This window comes from Fusarium solani (genome assembly GCF_023522795.1).
Source record: "Fusarium solani strain SB1 chromosome Unknown bctg00000002, whole genome shotgun sequence".
Classification (NCBI taxonomy): Eukaryota; Fungi; Ascomycota; class Sordariomycetes; order Hypocreales; family Nectriaceae; genus Fusarium; species Fusarium solani.
Window position 1 is genome coordinate 3,647,565 of NW_027072155.1, and position 18,866 is coordinate 3,666,430.

The window sequence follows — 18,866 nt, forward strand, 5'->3', positions numbered from 1 at the left end:
AGGAGACGCTTGTATGAAGAGAAAGGGGGAGAACACCAGAACAACGCTCAAATAGGCACTTGTACACGTAGATATATATAATTACCTGCATGCCGAGTCTTGTGAAGCGCGAGAAGTCAACGTTTTGAACAACTGACGTTTAGTTTGGGATTGCGAGCCCTCTACAAGCAACAAGTTTCGATTTTCAACTATTTGAGATATCTAAAAGAATAGGTAACAATGTGCTGGCAAGTTATCACTCATACACTTAGATGCGATGTGCGGCCGCTCATCTACGATGGCATGTATGGCAAATACATCGACCCATTCGTGGCGCCCACACCATGCAACTGCGCCGTTGAGCACCAGGCCCGGGTCCAGTGCCCGCATCACGGCTGCTGCTTCCTGACACAGCATGTCGTGCCGTGCTCCCATACTAATTGCACAGAGACCTACGATATTCATCGCTACGAACACCTACCACGGCAGCAACAAATCTGGAGAATCAATCCCATATTTTACACACAGCCCGGCGATGACTGGGAGAGCATAGAGTATGTGGATATAGCCATCTTTTCGACCGACATGCCACCGCAAGTGATCGACTGGGCAGACGAGTTCAAGGAACAATTCACCAATCTCGTCCTAAAAGGCCGCGAGATCAACTCCAAGCACACGGATCTCACCCAGGTGCTCGCCGAAATCGATAACAAACGGAAGCTACATGCAACGCAGCACTGCCTCGTGTGCAAAAGCCAAAACTCGGTCTGCCCGCTTGACAAAGCAATCAAGGGGGACGAACAGGTGGCGGCGAACCTGCGATCCGAGGGCCTGACGCTGTCGGTAGAGTTCAAGAGGTTGTGGGCCGACGTGAACAAGAGGGTGGTGAGGTATATGGTCATGGAGCAGGTTAATGAGATTTTAAGGCTGAGAGGGATAACATGAACATGATGGATGCAATGAATAAGGCCTATGGCGTTGTCTCTGCTTTATGATTCTAGTGGTTCTAGAAATGATGTTATGCGTTTAGAGTCTGGGGCAGACTTCTGATTTGGATACCTATAGGAGTAAGTCGCTGTATAGAAGTGTTTCTTCCTTTTCTATGGACAACTGTTCCAGTTGTTGATACGCTGGGTGTACTCAGGAACAATACAAGTTGTCAATAGGCAAATATCCCTTTGTTTTTAGACATACATATATGCTTCGTTCATTGTTCTTCGAATATTGAGCATGACACCAAGTACAACCAAACATGCGGCTTTCCCGGTACCAACGCGCTTCTCAATCAGCACAATTCATTACGTCTATAACAGTTCTTGTTCTTATCCACTCCACAGACATTAACTATGATAGGGAGACACCTCTTCGCCACTCATATACACGCCAATCTTTGATCTCTTGTTCATCACATCTGTGATGAACTATGAACATTTCCGTACTATGCCCGCATCGGTCACAGTTTTCCGGACACTGTTAGATACTGTCCTTAGTTCCCCGCGGAAAAGATCACATCTCATTGTCTTATCCAAGACACTCCTCTTTTCTTCCTCTCCCGCCGCGGGTATCTGATCAAATACTGTAAGTCACTCGAGGCAGCAAGAGACAAATATGGAACGGCACACTCCAAATGACCGGCCGTATAGGTCCCACCTCCGGCCGGCCTGTCTCCCGTGTAGGAAGCGGAAATCTCGGTGCCAGTCTGAGGCCTCCTCCGAGACATGTCTCATGTGCCGGGCGCACCGCACCGACTGCGTGTTTCCCTCCGGACCGAGTGGGACCCCGGGTGCCCGGCGTCGGCGGCAGACCCGGTCGTTCGGGGCTTCTACTCGGCGTAGCACGGTACCCCCGTCCGCAACAGACGCATCGGCCCATGAACAGTCAGGTCCTAACCCGGAGACGAACTCACTTGTTAATCAAGTTTCCGTGCCAATATCCAACACCCCTGTTGGTGTCGGCCAAGGTTCTTCAAGAAGTAGAGAGTGGCCACCGCATCAAGAGACTCAACAAAATGAGTCCCCCCTGGCACTAGGGTCAAACGACGAGCAACAGCACAACCTCCACATTGTTGGACCGGCAGTCACGTCGGACAACCAGGTCTTGTCCGACTACCTATCCGCAATGCCCAGTGCAACGCGAGGCTCCAGGATGGTCATTCCGGTGCCGGGCAACAGATCCCGGCCTGTCTTGTTCACCATGGTGCAGAAGCAGCCGCTGGGACTCGACTCGAATCGCAGCCTTCCCGCGGAAAAGCTTCAGGTGGTTGAGAAGGTTCTGGAGCCTTTCATGGCTGATTTACTAGACGTGTAAGAGCTGTAACAAGTGAGCGCTGGCCGGGGCTGACATTATGTAGCTATTTTGAGAAAGTCAACTCATCCTTTCCTCTTCTAGATGAGACGTCTTTCCGCCGGCAGTACAGTATAAACAAAGATGGGATATCTCCTGCTCTTCTGGCAAGCTTGTATGCGCACTCGATGACCTTCTGGGGCAGCTCTCCCAGTCTCTCTCGCCAACGACGCCCTGATGGGCGCTTCATCTGGAACCTTGCCACAGAAGCTACGTACTCGCAGCTGTATCGGTCTCCAGGAATGTCAATTATCGAAGCAATTCTGTTGAATGTGGGCGGACGGCCGACTACTTCTCTCATCGGCAATGGTGTGCTGCTTGGGTCTGCTATAGCCATGGCTCATTCGCTTGGGTTGAATCACAATCCAATGCCTTGGGAGATACCACAGTCTGAGAAGAATCTTCGGATGAGAATTTGGTGGGCTTTACTAGTCCACGATAAATGGTAAGATATCGCCATCGGTGTAGTGATTGCTCTAACACGGGCACAGGACAAGTCTCTCCCACGGGACACCCCCACACATCTCAAAGATGCAATATGACGTGCCTTCACCTACAATAGAGAATCTCTGTGAACAAGGTTCTTCGGCAGAGAAAGTATTAAAAGCTTCCATCTATGTGGCTCTCGTTGGATTAACTGACGTCTTGGATCTGCACCTGACGCACATCTATCAGCTGAGGAAGACGGATGAACTTGGAGATGTTACTCATCTGGAGCTCGCTCTCAACAACTGGATTGACTCTATGGGTGACAGAGTTCGCCGGGTCATTATTCGTGGGACAAACCTCGACATCCCAGGCGCCCCGAATCTGCGCTTGGCCTATCTCACTGTCCGGCTTCTGCTCCAGCGGATCGAGCTAGAGGCCGAGAAGCGTATCTCCGACGCTGGAGATGGTCGCTTACTGAACTGCTACATGGAAGCTCGAAGAACGTCAGAGGAGATGCTCATATTGACTCAAGAATTGCAACCTGAGCATCTTGCTGATTTCTGGTTACCTAGCAGTGCCTTTTCGTTCCCAGCCGCCGTGAGCTTTCTCCTGAGGTGCGCTCTGGAGACGGAGAATTCCCCCTCTGGTCTTTCACAAAGCAATTCACTAAAGATTGCCTCTGATCTTCTCACGGCTCTCCGATCTCACAAGGAGGAGCATGCCTGGGATCTTGGCGACATCTGCCTTGCGCAGCATACTGAGGTTGTGGACAAGCTCCTGGCCATGGTGCCTCCCGAGGAGCCTGGGCCAGACGGGGCTTCAGATTTCTCGGAATTTGCTATGCTTGATCCTTCTTTTATCGATCAGTTTCTTCCGAGTCTATGGGATCCCCTGCAAAATGCTTGGTAGAGACTCGGTTTCCCGCGGGAAAGCCAACAACGCGTTTCGTGTAATACAAAGAGTCAAGATCTATTCGCTCACTATGCCTCCTTTGTTATCTGGAGGCCAAGAACCATGTATGCCCCTGAATACTCTGTTTTATCAGTCAGTGCACTGACCTGATTGGAACCCGAACAGCCGTCCTTACAACCCCCCCAGGAAGTGCTCTCGGTTTGTCACCCTAGAGACAAGAGAACAAGAAACCATCTCACTTGGCTAAGAAACGGGTTTCAATGATGCTCATAGTCCCTTATCTATGAATTAGTAGATGGTCTCTCCTCAACGGTAACCGTGACTCTGAAATTGGTCGGATTGACTACGTGATATGATGACGGCCGTGAGAAAGATGACAGAATAGCAGGAGGATCAAAGCCAGAAAGAAAGATTCCTAGACAAGAGACTCAACGGAAAAGCTTCAACATGAAAGCGCAACATGCTAGGAAAACAACCATCGAAGAAAACTCAATACATATCGCCCCAAGCGCCGAACTCCTCCCAAACAAAACACGTCTCTCTAAACGCCTTCGCTTCCCTCGCCTCCCTAGCCAATCTGTCTTCATCGAATACGATATCCAGCCCGTCGAAAATGTTTTCCTCCTCTGCGTACACTGTCTCGCGATCGAGAGTCCCTTGGACGTAGAGCTCCATGCACCCGCCGCACGGCTGCCTCGTGTGTTTGATGCACTTGCAGACGTCGCACATTTCTCGTCGTCGATGCTCGATACGCGTGAGACTCTTGTTGCTGCAACCCATCATGGCCACACACCGCTGGCAGCGCATCTTCCACGCCGTGTCTGGCTCCTTCTCCGCCATCTCGAGCTGCTTCCACGGGAACTTTGCCTTTGGGCGGATGCGGAAACACATGTAGCAGGGGAAATTCTCAATGTTGGAGAACTCCAGGTCTGCCACGTCCTTTGCCCACTTGTCCCGGACGAAGCGGTAGCGGGTAGGTAGAGAGACCCAGCTGTTTGGCTTGACAACGTCGTTGAGGTTGTAACTAGCTTGGGCAAGACGAAGAACATCGTGAAAGTCCAGGAAGGAAGCAATGTTGAACATGATGTGTGTTGGGAGTGTTTCCAGTCCTTGGCATTCTCGTCGAGGAGACTTTGTGCAGAGGGCCAAGGCCTCAGCGACCTCGTCCGCGCCAGAACTCTCATCGAGAAGATTCCCCTGACATTTGGTAGACTTTGTCTGATATCGACAGCAGTTGTGACAAAAGTAGTACTTTATGTCTCTTGTCCCGTTCCAGATACCCTTGCCGTGCTTATAGTGCTTCAACTTGCCAGAGCAGTCAAGACAGAAGCGATTCTGCCACGCATCCCGGCCAAACCAAGCAGGACGTCCAAACTTCTTCTTTGGAAAGAAACGAAAGCACTTGTAGCAGGCGAATAGCTCCTTTCCAATCTCTCGAAAGTGACGATCCTGGTTCTCGCAAAAGTCGGCGACTTCAGACCTGGAGAGGATGGCGATGGGGTCGAGAATCTGGTGGAAGAATCGGTTTGTGGAGGCGAGGCTGACGATTCCTGGGTAGTCGAGCTGCTTTGCTACTTCAAAGTGAATGTCAAAGGGCAGGCTTTGGAACCTGAGGGGGTTGTTGGGGTCCATCTTGGCTTGGATTGCCAGGTATGGCGGTTCAAGTCCAAGTGAACTGATGGTTGATGCCGTTGAACCTTGATGTAGCTGCTCAGGGTTGATGTGTATGGGTTGGTTGCTCAGTTGTTGTATCTTGTTGTGTATGTTTCCAGTGCTGAACGACGAGGTTACGTATCATGACTTTGTTGGTGTAACCCATGTGTGTCGCCAGTACAAATCAGGGCATGAATCGAAACAAAAGTAGAAAAGCTGGTATATACAGATCTTGAAAAAGTGAATGCGTTACATCTTGAGATACTCACACTCCCGTTTTCCAAGCTTCTTTTATAATAAGTATCGATGCTAAGGTTGGCCCCCATCGCCGCCTGACTCACACGGCACATGTGTTCAACGACCATGCACAGTTTGGCTCAGGCCTAAAGAAATAGGCACTGCAGCCTAGAGATGATACTATTCCTCTACTAAAGTACCAATCACCTTTCGAGTCATTCGCGGGCACTATGTTGTCGTCTTACTCAGGGTGGCTGGGGTGGGCCGGGATATAGGCAGACGATGCTAAAGGCCCTTGGCAGCGGGAGTGAGTCTGGATCATGACAATGCCTGAGATAGAGGGTAGAAGTAATCAACTAAGATGCCTAGTGACAAGATGTTGTGGTTAGTGGTATGCGTACCTATCGCATAATAAGGAAAGGGATAATTTTGAGAGGCTTCAATTTGTTATCTATTTGCCAGTGCAAGCAGCAAACAAACAAAGAAGAAATCATCGGCTTGGATCGCGTTCATAGACCACACGCACACCAAAATGCAGTCTCACACCACAATTATCATTGTACCTGCATCCGGTGGTAAGACCAATATCTTTTCCGATCCTCGGCCTTTCAGGATGACTCAGTGAATGGCAGAGCATACTCAAGCTCCTGTCCGTCCTCACTACATCGACCTAGGTACTCTAGGAACTTGGTCGCATGAAGTTGCCATCCTCCAATATGGACCCCGAGCTGTTCTCGCCACACTGCCCTCAAGTCTCTCCTCTAGCCGTGAGCACCTCTCCGGGAAGGCCATATGAGTGAGCTCCCTCGGTGCGCACGCGGTCAAGCCCAGTCGCCAGCCCAACCGCCGCCTTCATCCATACCAAGACCAGTCGGGTGAATCCTTTCGCCCCCTTTGTGGTCAAGCGAAGGGTTACACGCCCACCAACCGGGTCTTTGTCGATGCAGTCATGCTTTAGTAGTACTTCAAACAGCATATCATTCGACACCGTTTCGAGTGTTGTATCAACAAGCCTTGGCGGAATCATCCTTGTGTGAAGGTCCAGGAAGGTCCAGCGCCGGTCTAGGCTCCGTGTTCCATCCAAGTGGTCTGTCGTCATCTATGCGCAATGCGCGTAGTGAATCTCGGTTGGTTTTGTCTGTTGGCCATCATACTTGCGTTTGCGATCCTCTTGTTGACCTTTCTTCGCATTGGTGAGTCAAATCTAGTAATCCTACCCGGCAGGGTTTTCAAGTAGCGAGAACTGTTGAGCGACCAAGATAAAGACAAGAAAATATGTGGAATTAGCTATAAGACTGGGGTATATAAAGTCGTTACTCATAAAGTTCAGCATCAAGTGAACATGTCCAACGTTGCTCCAATGATATCCTACTTAGAGGATGAAATGCCCCATTCCTGGGCATATCTGCTGTAATTCCATATACGAGCGCTTCTCGCTCGCACCCAATTTCGGTTTATGTGATTGAACAAAGGAACAGGTGGTCGTGTCGTCGTGTGGTGGTGAGTGGGCTATGCCCGGTATTTTTGAGTATCGGTCGTCATAATACTGCTCTCTTTATATCGAGAGAGGAAAGGTCGTCGACTGGAAGGTATGGGGACGCTCTCGCTTTGAGCCGACGGTGTAGCTTAACCCGCTTGACAAGAGCCATGATGCAGACTCCAACGACCATGAGGGCTTCGATGCTGAGGAGGGCGATATAGACGATGTTGAGAATCTTCTGCTCGCGCAGATAGGCAAAGGTCGACATGCTGCTGGGCAGCGGAGCTGAACTTGGGACGAGAGGCATGGGAAGGAAAGTCTAGATTTGTTGCATTCTCTTCTTTTTTGTTGGGATTATCGTCAGTCGCGTGTCTCGATGGGCAACGGGGGGCTCGCCACTCTCACCTTTGCCCTCGATCAACAATCAAACTCCAGGCGCCTCGCAAGACTGAAAATGCAATATTCGCTCTCGCAAAAGAGAAAGTGTGGTTGTGTAAAGAAAAAACTCTTGGGTGGCGGTGTGGGATAGTATATCATCAGCGCCAGAGAGAGAGAGAGTCGGGGGAAGGGTTCCAGTTCCTTTTAGTTTGTTTCCTTGGCGCCGAAACGAATGGAGTCGCCCCCATGGATGGTGTGCTCCTTTGCAAGGCCTATTTTAATGCTAGGGTTGCAAAAATGCAGTGCCGTCCGGGGAGGGGAACGACCGCTTTGACCGCCTGGATGCCCGTGTTGGTGTAGGATGGCCGTTTAAATGCGAGGCAGATGGGCAATAAGCCTTTGATCAATGCAGTGAGATGCGCAATTACCGGCGGGACGAAAGGCAGATTGTGGCCTCATTGTCACCTTTTCGTTCGAGCCTCTTGCAGACAGAAGAGAAGAAGAGAGGAGTCTTGCTGGTGCAGGGATTGCCTGATCCTAGTCTCGGGCGAGGCGATCGCCAACCTTTTTTGCCCTGTGACCAACTTGCTTGTCCCCCCAACGCTCGTAAACCGCAGTGGGCTTGCTCTAAGCTTGGCCAGATGAGGAACCGACAAGAACAAGGCTGGCGGGTCTCAAGCGGGCTCTCCGTCGCGTGACAGCGTTGCAGTTGTATCCATGTATCCTGTGGCATCATGGGAGAGTTTCTGGCCACCGTGACATGATGGCATGAAATTTCCCCTGAAATGATCGAATCTATGCTGCAGAGATGATAAGCGAGGGTTCAGACATGGCCAGATGAAATGGAAGGGAAGGGGAGGGGAATGTCATCAATAAAATTCCCGCTTGTGGCTCTTGCATTTGATGAACAGGGGTTCATGGGTTAAGATGGAGTCGTTACCTCGCAGGCGGTGGCTGGATAAAGGCGGTGATGAGATGCAGTATCCGTCACTCCCACCAAGAGACCGTCATCATTCTTTTGCAATAGCGGAACATCAAGATAAGCTCAAGGTCAAAACGAAACCGAAATGCTTTGCCTCGAAGCATCACAAGTTACGCGTGTCAAGACGCGCAACCGACACATCGCGTGTCTCATCCGCGTGTGGTGAGTGTGCCATGTAGATGACGCCGTCGGGTGGGCATGAAGAGAGGCTGTATGATAGAGAGAACCTCGGGAATGGGTGCATGTTGCAGATAAACCACCATCGTAGAGGGGGTCTGATGCGCAGGAAGGGGTCTTTCACATGTCAGGGCCAGACGTCCTCATGCGTCCTTGTTTGGTTGAGATTGTCTCATTGCCTTTGCCACGCAACGTAAGGGATGCGTTCCTGAGCGAGCAATCATCAGTGACAGCTGCTTCTCCAACGAGCAGTTGATCCCAACATTTCTGTAAAGACATAAGAGGGTACTTGCAGACACGCGGCCCTATGCTGTGCAGCCACGTACTTACCTAACACACACATCCTGCACAGCCACGCCTGCACCGCCCATCATGCGACCAACGTGTCGATGACGTCGCCCTCCCCCGCATCATCCATCAACAGCTGCCTCCCTCTCAACTGAGTCCCTCTCCAAGCGCCCAAACAAGCTCCCCACCAACTTGACCAAACACGCCTTGCCTCCCGTCATCACGATCCAGGTTGTGGTGTCGTCATTCCTACAAGTTTCCGCGTGTTATTATAAAAACCCTTTGCCGCGTCGCAAAACTCAAGCCCTCCAAGCCAACTTAGATACCCCTCCATTACCCCTCCTCACAACATCCATTCCATTCAACAACATCACCATATATCATCTACTTCCCTAACAGACACATTCACCATGGCTTCCAACGCTACCGTTCACGTCAAGAACATTGCCATCGCGACCAGCGACAGCGAGATCAAGGACTTTTTCAGCTTCTGGTAAGTTCATGATGCTCACTAGCCACATGGCATCACGGACCTCCACTAACCTCGGCCACTAGCGGCAAGATCGCTGATCTCAAGGTCACCACTGAGGGCGAGACCAAGTCGGCCGACGTCACTTTTGAGAAGGAGACGGCCAAGAAGACTGCTCTTCTCCTCCACAACACCCAGCTCGGCCCCAACCACCTCGAGGTTACCAGCGCCGGCGAGGATGTCGACGATGATGCTGCTCACCCCACCAAGAACGCCGACCGCGACTCCGACGAGATCACCCAGGAGGAGAAGCCCCGTGCTCGCATCCTGGCCGAGTACCTCGCTCACGGCTACGTGATCGGAGATGCCGCCATCCAGCGCGGAATCGAGCTGGACACCAAGCACAATGTCTCGAACCGCTTCCTCACCACCCTCCAGAACCTCGACACCAAGTACCACGCCACCGACCGGGCCAAGGCCACCGACCAGAGCTACGGCATCACCCAGCGCGCCAACACCTTATGGCTCGGCCTCAGCTCGTACTTTGAGAAGGCCTCCCACACCCCCACCGGCAAGAAGATCGCCCAGTTCTACACGGATAGTAGCCGACAAGTTCAGGAGGTCCACGCCGAGGCTCGACGTCTGGCTGACCTGAAGAAGGAGGAGGCCGGTGGCAGCGCCTACAAGGCCGCAGGACTCGAGAAGGTGTTTGGTAAGGAGAATACCTCTGGTACCACTGCTCCCGAGTCGGGTCCTGGTGACTCCACCGGCACTTCCACCCAGCCTGCTCCTACGGAGAAAATTCCCAACGTCAGCGCCCCCGAGGGTGGTGAGAAGCACTAAATATCATGAAACGACGATGATCATGAAAACGGTTGATGAGAATGGGGATTGTTGGGTTTGACAAGATAGTCCTTTGTTGCTTTGTAACGAGTTATCACCTTCAAGCATGGCGCACGTGCAACATGATTTCAAATTGATTCCTCGATCATGGTTTATTAGACTACTTAATACGGTGATCCATCATGCTGGCCATTCGTCAATTGATCCTTCCCCCAACATTAACAATCCGACTACCACATAAGCTTTACAACATGAAAATCACTCTTTCTTGAAGCCCTTGGCGAATTTTTCTTTTAGGATATCCTCGGTGATAGGCTTGGGGTTCGACACGAGGTTCTACAACTGTGTCAGTGTTGTAAACTTGGGTGTCGTAGCTTAGAGGGACTCACATCAAGTTGACTCTTGGGGTCCTTGTACTCTGTCCTGTCGAGGCCGCCCTTTCCAGATCCAGTAGGATCCTGTAGCTGGCGACCGCTCTGGCCCTCAGGAGAAGGAGACTGACGACCCTCGGGCATGTTGACTGTTGTTCTTGGTGTAGAGTTGGAAGGTTGGACGAGGAGTGTAGTTGAGTAAAGACGTTCGTTGAAGGTTGAAGAAGTTGCAACGGTATTGAAACGGCGTCTCTTAAATACAGGAGCAAGGGACGGAGCTTGTGCCGACTACGGAAGAGATGATTGAACGTTGACGTCGAGGCGCGAGTGTATGCCGTCATAGGGAGGATTACATCATGACGACAGATCGAGATGGTCTCTACGGATCAATCAATGGCTGAAATGTGACGATAAGATTGCATTCATCCGGAATAGGAATTCTAGGCTCTTGATGGTCTAGTGCCGGCATTTAAAACCTTGGGGGTTGGCCGATTGGTGTGAAGCTCACAAGATGCTTGTACTACCTACTGATATGGAGCTTGGGGTTTGGTGGTGAGGTTGGTAGATGACCGGGCAATTTCCCTGGCCATGCAATGCAGGACTATATGCCGGCAATTGAAATAAAACGATGGCAAGTAGTCCTTAATACTCTATGCATGATACCCGGGCGAATTAATTATTCATGCCTTTGGCTAATCCTGCCCAGGTATTGACTCGTAGAAGCCTTGTCGTGGAACAATGACGCATACAAAACTCTCCACGTATCTCAAGGCCTCACAACGCCCTGATTGACTCAACAACAGCAATCTCAGCTCTTCATCACGGCTGTGACAGGGCGACTCTAAGCTCACATCACGGCCCAAGCAACAACTGTCACCGAGTTTCAGGGGCTCTGGCAGACCAGTCGGAACTCTCGAGTCGGTCCAGGGGACAGCCCCAGCAGCCTGTTTTAGCGTCCGCCTCATCCGTTCCAGTGGTGCCAGCGGCCCGCTAAACCCCGCACCCACGGGGGGAACGCGCGCCCGTAAGGCTCGGGTTCAGGGCGGTCGAGTCCCGTTGTCAAACTGGACGCGTCGGGCTTCGGCTTTCCTCTCTTCATGATAAACCGCCGTTATCCTCCCTTGAGCATCTTTTCAACTTGACCACAAGCGATACCTCCACTCTGCAACATCGAGAAGCAGCTGTAGCTCCAGCTTCGTCACCGGCATGCCGGATCTCAACTCGGTTCCCCCTTCGCCTCATTCTCTCGCGGCCTCTCGCCGCCAGTCTACGAACCAGATGGCTGCTCCGCCAGTTCCCCCCTCGCCGTCCCTCAACATCCTCCCTTCGAACCAGAGCGCCGTCAACCAGTCCCAATCTCCTTCTCTCCCATCGCCAGTCCTAACGGCTTCACAACCGCCTTCACATACCTCTATCGTTCCCGGATCGGCTGGGGAGCATGGTGTTGGACCTGGCCCTGGGCCACTGAGACATCCTCGACCCTTGACCGCCGCGGAGCTCCATCTCCAGCTCGAAAAGGAGCAGGAGGCTGTGGTAAGTAGAGAACAATACGCAAGCTAGACCTCCAGCATCTAATATTCACCATAGGTCAACCGCCTGACTCGAGAGCTCTCCCTTCTCCGAGCTGCCCAGAACGCCTCGGTCGTTTCAAACACATCGTCCACCTCGGCCGCAAACTCGTCCCATGATGTCGCCGAGCAATCCCTCCTCTCCGGATCAGGCTTCTCCATCCCGACCGCTCGCCATCAGCGAACATCATCCACCGCATCTCAGAGCTACGGCAATCAGCAGCTGTCGTCGTCCTACGAGGCACGGATTCATGCCCCTCGCCCCTCCTCGCACGCTACCCCTCTCTCACGGCAGAACAGTTCCGCCTCTCGCAGGAGCCAGACAAACTCGCCCGGACCGCAACACAGCCTTGATCCTTCGAGCTACTTCCAGCATCAGAGGATCCCTGCGCCCACGTCGATACCCCCGAGCTCGGTCGGCGCAACGCCGGGAAGCGTCAGCGAGCAACTGAGCCCCGGCATGATGCCAGGAACGATGCGATACGAAGAGACGGCGTTTTACAGAAATGAGCTCGAGACGGCCAAGAGGGAGAATGATGCCCTGAAGCATCGGATCAGAGAGCTGGAGAGGCAAGTCCGCCAGAGGAGGACGAGCGATGCCAGCCGACCGAGGAGCGAGAGTGTCAGCACCACTGCCAGCTTCAGCGTCACCCCGGCCGGAGGAGTCAGCATCGCAGGACCCCGAGACGGAAACCTCATCCGACCGGGAGGTGAGCGTGAGCGAGGAATGACGACGCAGAGTGTGCTCAGCGTGGCCAGCGTTGGTGTCGGCGTTCCAGAGGAGGAGCTCAAGGTCGGCGAGAGTGCAGCCAGTGCCGGAGTTGCCCCGAGTGCGCAATGATTGGAGGCTCTAAGTGTCGTTACGCAAGGCTCGTAGATAGCTCTGCTTTTGGTGGTGGGCTTGGAATGAACATGAAATCACGACTGGGTATGCTGGTATTGGCGTTGGAGGAGCTTTAGAGTCACAGGAAGAGCTCTATAGATCTTTTTCTTTCACGAAGCAAGTGCTTAGATTTTGGTATTGCAACGACTGCCTTGGTCCGACTGTTGTTTCCAAACGCCGCTTTCTCGATCATCGAACCCATCCCATCCTCCATTACCGAATCTCTGTCTCGGCTTAGCCTATCAAACTTGATCTGTACATTGTCTGCAAGTGAAATGCATCCCGTCGTCCTTTGGCCATTCCTCGGATACGGAGGCTGCCTTCTGGGCCGCTGTCCCCCAGTTACGACTTTTACTGGGCATCCATTCGTTGAAGGGATCCAGAGACGGGTCCTTATTGTTGATAAAGTCGAGGACGAGCCGCTCAGGTATGATTCGGGGCTTCTGTGCTCCAAAGCGCCCTTCATATGAAGGGAAAACGAGGAAACGATGCAGTTTGAATTTCTTCGCCTTTGCTGCACCCCTGATGACCTCGACAATGTTCTCGTTGGCGGAACATTGGTGAAGAAGAATATGCTTCAGAGTCTTTGCATGATTTCCCATGAAGTCTATGAAGAACTTGGGGCATGATAGACTGGCAAAGGTGATCTTGATGGTGTGCAAGAACTTCCATCTGCAGGCGAGAAACGCGGTCAACATCCAATTCGATTCTGTTGTTGGTCTGAGATAGGTTCCAGTTGGCCTAAATCTCAAAGATAACTCGCGAATATTGACAGCATCTGTTAGAAAATATCGCACCATGGCTTCAGCGATGTACGACGTCTTCCAAACACCTCCAGCCGAATCAGCCCGAAGGTCCAGCCGGAGGAGCTTCCCCAATGGCTTTTCCCAAGGCATGGCAGGGGGCCGGGAATGAAGGGGAGATTCTGTTGAGGCCAAGCGTCTGAGATACCTCCTATACCCTGGTATGATGGGGACACCTGGTTCATCCCCACTAAACACGATGACTACGTCGAGGAGAGGTCTGGCAGGGAACGAGGCAGGGAACGCTGTGAGTTGGCCCCCTTCGGCTTGTAGGCACTCGTAATTGAGCCATTTCATGTAGTTCAAGGGATCTTGACACCTAAACGAGGTGATTCTCGACTGTGGTCTGCACATGGTGGGCCACAAGGCAAAGACGAGCCCATCTATCTCGTCTCTCTCCGGGTCGAGGTCCGGGGGGCCAAGCTCCGAGGCAAAGGTGTGCAGGTTGGGCATGGCATCAACGCTCAAGAAGAAGTGATGGCGGAACTCCTTAATATAGTCTTCATTGCCAGTCCAAGTGTTGACATGGCCGTAGTAGTCATCGTGCGTATCGCGTGTGCCGCGGGTAATCCAGATCAATTGTTGAATGAGAGGGGCGAGGTGAGGCGATAAGGCTATGCCTTGAAGTCTTTTGATGTGCTTTTCAGCAAAGTTGACTTTGACAGTGTGAAAGAGACGAGGGAGTACGAAGGGCTCGAGGAAACGCCAGCATAGGCGGGTGGCTTTTAGTGACGAGGGAGGGAGGTCCTTGAGGATGTGGCGGATGATCTCAGGGGGAAGTTGCTTCATTGTTGAGGTGGCGAGTTTGCGTTTTGGCAGACTTGGTGATTTCTACGTCTGTGGTTGAATCACTCAGGAGAGGAAGTAGAAGATGGTGAGCAGCAAGCAGTCGAGCTTTTGAACAAAGGGGCAACACTCACGATAGAGATGCGACAAAGGAGATGGATGCCATGTTCTGTTGCCGTGAGGGCGTCGGGTAACAACATAGCAAAGAGATTACAGGTCATGTTCATATCACAAACGAAGGGTTGTGAATTCTTTTGTTTGTTTGTGTGGAAGCGAGTGATGTATGTTTCCGCCTTGAATGGCTTCGGGAAGCTGCATGTAATAAGGTGGCCCGCTTGACCAACTGCGCATTGCCATCGGCAAGCTGCCAGGTACATGGTTAAAATGTATCAAGTTGATGATGGAAACTGGGATGAGGAGAGGAAACAATAGGCCTTGCTAGGCCCGCTGTTTGGCTCTCACTGAAGCAACACTTGTGCCTCAAACTCACGATATTGCCCTGTGGTACGCTTGCTGCTTGGATGCCGGCTACCTCTTCACATTAAATCTCAACGTCTTTATCCTTCAAGTTTCCCTGTTCCGTAGGCAGCTCGCAGTTGCGTCTGGCTATCCGTTTGCCAGCCTGCGTTTGTGCAGGAAGGGCGTGTCTTTGACTGAATCTGACCAATGCCAATACCGAAACAAAAGATTCAAGACACGGAACACGCATGAAAATAGACAGTAATTTGTGATCAACATACAAGGATACTCCAGTTAGCTCCAGCAGGCTTTTGTTCCAGCTCAAAGACATCCGTCAAGGCCGTATACATGATGGCTGACCGATAACAACCCTGACAAAGAAGATGACCCAGAAAGAAATGGTACAAGTGACTTCCTATAGCTCCCAGCAACAAACATGGTTGCTTGTGCAGACAACAAAGGATAGCAGGTCCCCAAACTATCCAGATTGCCCAAAAACTCCTGCATGGTACTCATATCCCCGTAACAATGTCGCAGTCGGCCAAGATTCATTCGTGTCTCTTTCTCTTAAGACGTCGTCTCTCTCCATCATCGGTCGTTTCGTGACTGGGCGTCAACGCGGGTGTCCGCAGCGAGTTGTTTGTCTCGTTGATCAGAACAACACCGGCCTCCTTCAGCACCGAATCAACGTCCTTCTCGACCCATCGGGGCGAGGTTGCTTTCTCTGACAGGGATTGTAGACGTTGAATCGTGGCTTGATCCTTGAGAGACGGTACGATCTTGTAAGCTGATTTGATGGCGATGCTGGAAACAAGGGCCTTGCGCGTCTTGTTGCGAAGGACTACGACCAGCTTCTCGATCTGCTTTCGGTAGCTCAGTGCCTCTTCTTTCAGGTTCTTAATGCGCTGTTGAGAGGACTCTTGTTTCGCCTCCAGGGTCTCGATGTCTTGCTTGGCCGCGATGAGGTTCTCGTCAGAGACGCGATAGCTCTCCTTCCATTCCTAAAGAAGTTCATGAAGCTGCCGGATTTCGACGTCCTTCTCTGTTAGTTTCTTCTCAAAAATCTCTCGCAGATCTTTGAGATACTCTATCTCGATCTCAGACACCAGCTTGTGGTCGCTTAGGCTCTTGATCTCTTCCTGTTGACTCTTGCACTGCTCTCTCAGAGTTGCCGTCTCGGCAAGAGCATCGGTAACACCTGCTGACAAAACATCAAGGGGAATCTTTCGCGCCATGTTTGCGTTTGCTGTGTTCAAAGAGTGCGAGGTGAGGAAGGAAAGGTAATGCGGGATAACGCGGGTGCCCTGGTGAAGTTAGCCACTTAAAGAGAAGGAATATTTGGATAGGGACGGTACCGACGTGTGTGACGCGGCTGGATGCAAGTGTGAGAAGAGAAATCAACAGAGGTTTGTGTCTTGAGGGCCATCTCTGTTGTGTTGACGGGGTAAGTGCAGCTGGCAAGCAGTGCCAGCCCAAGTGCCACTTCACTGGCGGCTGTGAATCATTGGTGAGGCCGAGCAGACCTACCGCGGCCGGACTTTGATTCATAAAATCACAGTGGATTTCATGGTCTTATTTGGTCTTCTCTGTTGTTATCGATATGCTGTTAGAGTAAGTCATGACAATCAACGTCCAGCAAATGCGATGAGCCACAAATCCGCAGCCTTGCCCAGGTATAAGGAGAGGCAATGGACCCGGCTTGAAATGATTTATCGCCTCTACAAAATATCCATATTTTGTATACAAAAATGCTACATTTCTCTCTTATATAGTCATCACTTCTCATGAGGACTTTGTCCCCCTCGCAATCATCTCTCCACTTGGAGGTGTCCGCGAGCTGATCATCAACGACACAACGGTATCTCATCTCCTCACGAGCCAAGGCAGGCTGTAACAAATATGCCAACGGAGTCATGTCCGAAAATACCCTAGCGCGCATACTTCACCGACAGCAACGTGTTATCCGACAGACCGGGCTCGTGCTTAAAACACGAGCGATGTTTCGATCGGGGACCATACAGTCCAACTTCTTCCAGTGGGAGAAGGGGATAGTTGAACCAGGCACTCATGAGCAAGAGACAGTTGAAACGGACGATTTGGAAGTAGGGCTCATCGAACACACCGAGGAATCAAGTCATGAGCCCGACAACGACCCTCCACGCCGTCATCTCATATATGACAAAGTATGTCTCGAAGGCCAACGTCAAGACACAGAGATTTCAGGATATGGCCAGGTAGATCTTGTCCATGGCTGCCAGTCTTTGCTCATTGGTGAGCTTTGCGGGAATGATCATGAACATAACGTTCCAGACTTGCCAGCTCTTACACAAGTCGAAGAGATGTCCTCGACTCTTATATACTACCTACTTCAAATCACTTGTCTAAGAACAACTCTTGAATCCCCAGTCAACATTACCTGGTTCGTAACCTGGCATACTGAGCCAGGCTGGGGCATCGTTCGTCACATGGGTTCCGGACGCTCCACGAGGGCAGATGGGAAGGCTCTCGCCCTGGGTTGTATGGTGCTTCGCGGAAAGGATACAGCATCGAGGCGATCCTGGAATGGCCTACTGCTCAAGGAGTCACCGCCACATGTTCCGTTTCAACCCCCAAATGTGAATTCTCTGATCTCTTTTCAATTCAACAACAAGGGACTCGAGGCAAAGGTCTCTCGCCGCCGTCGCGCTACGGACGATCCCTTCTCTGAGCTACGTAATCCAAAACTATATTATATATACGCGACAGCAAGGAGTCAAACGTCTGGGCTGATCAGACGCGGCGTCTCCAAAGAATGGCGGGCCTATCCTCGAAGCATACAAAACCCGCTCCTCGAAGGTACCATCTCTCAGTACCTTTATCAGTTCAGTATGCAGAGAGCCGAGAAGTCCAGAAGTCCAGACACGCACGAAGCTTTGGGTCCGATATAACGATCGAAGTCAACGCATGATCACACCCAGGAGCCGCTCTCGTGCACTTCCATGCCATGCTTCTTTGTACCAACCTTGATTCGCCCGCTGGAGGAACGATAGAGTTGCAATACGAGTGTCCAACCCCCCAGAGCAAACAGGGGTCTCTTCTTTTTGCCATCGCAATAAGCTACAGTAGACCCGCGAACCTACTCCCCCTCCTCGAGTACATCTGTATATATATTCTTCTCGTCACAGTGGATTCTTTTCGATCATCCTGGATATCGTGACATCAACGATGATAAGGCCTAGCTCTCGAAGTTTCCTCCGGTAGTCACAGGAGCATCAACCAACTTCTCGTCAGGGCGACGCCAGAGATCGATAACAAGGACGAAATTCCCATAAGGTTCTACCTAATGATAATGACTATGAGCGCGCTACCGCTCCAAACCATCTAGCTGCGAAGTCAGACCTTGAGCAACTGCGGCCCCAGCTCACAGGCAATATATAGCAAATCCTGAGCAGATCCCGCTGCGGGCGCACCTAGAGATGCTGGCTATTCACAAGACTCCTACCAGCGAGTTCAATCGTTCACAGCCTATGCTCTCTCTCGACTCTCTTCTGTTATACCCCGCCTTCTGGTCGGCCTTCTACTGTCGGTTTATCAAGCCAGGTGCCGTCGCCTTGCCTGATTGCGTCTCATCCACGCGTCCCCTGAGAGCTGGTGACGGCCCTGCCACCAACAGCTAGAACAATATCTTACCGAAGAAGTGCATATAAGTCCTTACCGTGTGGCAATATGATCGGCTTCCTATATATCAATGCATGGACAGAGTCATTTGCGGGTCGATAAGCACCTGCTTGCCCATCATGCCGCCTCAGTTTTGTCCCTCCTCGGTTCTATATAGATGTGCTGAGCT

The 18,866-nt window shown here is 51.6% G+C and overlaps 8 protein-coding genes across 8 annotated transcripts; 4 read left to right on the forward strand and 4 right to left on the reverse strand.

Annotated features, from left to right (window-relative positions):
- Positions 1-219: 219 nt before the first annotated feature.
- MRS44_005072 (uncharacterized protein) lies at positions 220-3,660 on the forward strand (the record flags this gene model as incomplete). Its single annotated transcript, XM_065622438.1, has 6 exons — positions 220-864; positions 1,470-1,557; positions 1,623-1,826; positions 1,898-2,282; positions 2,330-2,767; positions 2,814-3,660. 6 exons carry the CDS (start codon positions 220-222, stop codon positions 3,658-3,660), a joined length of 2,607 nt encoding a protein of 868 aa, XP_065478510.1.
- Positions 3,661-4,152: 492 nt separating this feature from the next.
- On the reverse strand, positions 4,153-5,295 carry MRS44_005073 (uncharacterized protein; the record flags this gene model as incomplete). The annotated part of the gene is made up of 1 exon (XM_046273596.2): positions 4,153-5,295. The coding sequence occupies one exon, from the start codon at positions 5,293-5,295 to the stop codon at positions 4,153-4,155; it is 1,143 nt and encodes a 380-aa protein (XP_046135764.2).
- Positions 5,296-9,268: 3,973 nt separating this feature from the next.
- Positions 9,269-10,170, forward strand: MRS44_005074 (uncharacterized protein; the record flags this gene model as incomplete). The annotated part of the gene is made up of 2 exons (XM_046270636.2): positions 9,269-9,351; positions 9,414-10,170. 2 exons carry the CDS (start codon positions 9,269-9,271, stop codon positions 10,168-10,170), a joined length of 840 nt encoding a protein of 279 aa, XP_046135763.1.
- A 258-nt stretch (positions 10,171-10,428) lies between these two features.
- MRS44_005075 (uncharacterized protein) lies at positions 10,429-10,685 on the reverse strand (the record flags this gene model as incomplete). The annotated part of the gene is made up of 2 exons (XM_046280877.2): positions 10,429-10,506; positions 10,560-10,685. The coding sequence occupies 2 exons, from the start codon at positions 10,683-10,685 to the stop codon at positions 10,429-10,431; spliced, it is 204 nt and encodes a 67-aa protein (XP_046135762.1).
- A 1,062-nt stretch (positions 10,686-11,747) lies between these two features.
- On the forward strand, positions 11,748-12,950 carry MRS44_005076 (uncharacterized protein; the record flags this gene model as incomplete). Its single annotated transcript, XM_046268630.2, has 2 exons — positions 11,748-12,074; positions 12,129-12,950. The coding sequence occupies 2 exons, from the start codon at positions 11,748-11,750 to the stop codon at positions 12,948-12,950; spliced, it is 1,149 nt and encodes a 382-aa protein (XP_046135761.1).
- Positions 12,951-13,234: 284 nt separating this feature from the next.
- MRS44_005077 (uncharacterized protein) lies at positions 13,235-14,584 on the reverse strand (the record flags this gene model as incomplete). The annotated part of the gene is made up of 1 exon (XM_046279939.2): positions 13,235-14,584. The coding sequence occupies one exon, from the start codon at positions 14,582-14,584 to the stop codon at positions 13,235-13,237; it is 1,350 nt and encodes a 449-aa protein (XP_046135760.2).
- A 1,004-nt stretch (positions 14,585-15,588) lies between these two features.
- MRS44_005078 (uncharacterized protein) lies at positions 15,589-16,275 on the reverse strand (the record flags this gene model as incomplete). Its single annotated transcript, XM_065622439.1, has 2 exons — positions 15,589-16,041; positions 16,147-16,275. 2 exons carry the CDS (start codon positions 16,273-16,275, stop codon positions 15,589-15,591), a joined length of 582 nt encoding a protein of 193 aa, XP_065478511.1.
- A 678-nt stretch (positions 16,276-16,953) lies between these two features.
- On the forward strand, positions 16,954-17,967 carry MRS44_005079 (uncharacterized protein; the record flags this gene model as incomplete). Its single annotated transcript, XM_065622440.1, has 1 exon — positions 16,954-17,967. One exon carries the CDS (start codon positions 16,954-16,956, stop codon positions 17,965-17,967), a length of 1,014 nt encoding a protein of 337 aa, XP_065478512.1.
- Between the last annotated feature and the right edge of the window lie 899 nt (positions 17,968-18,866).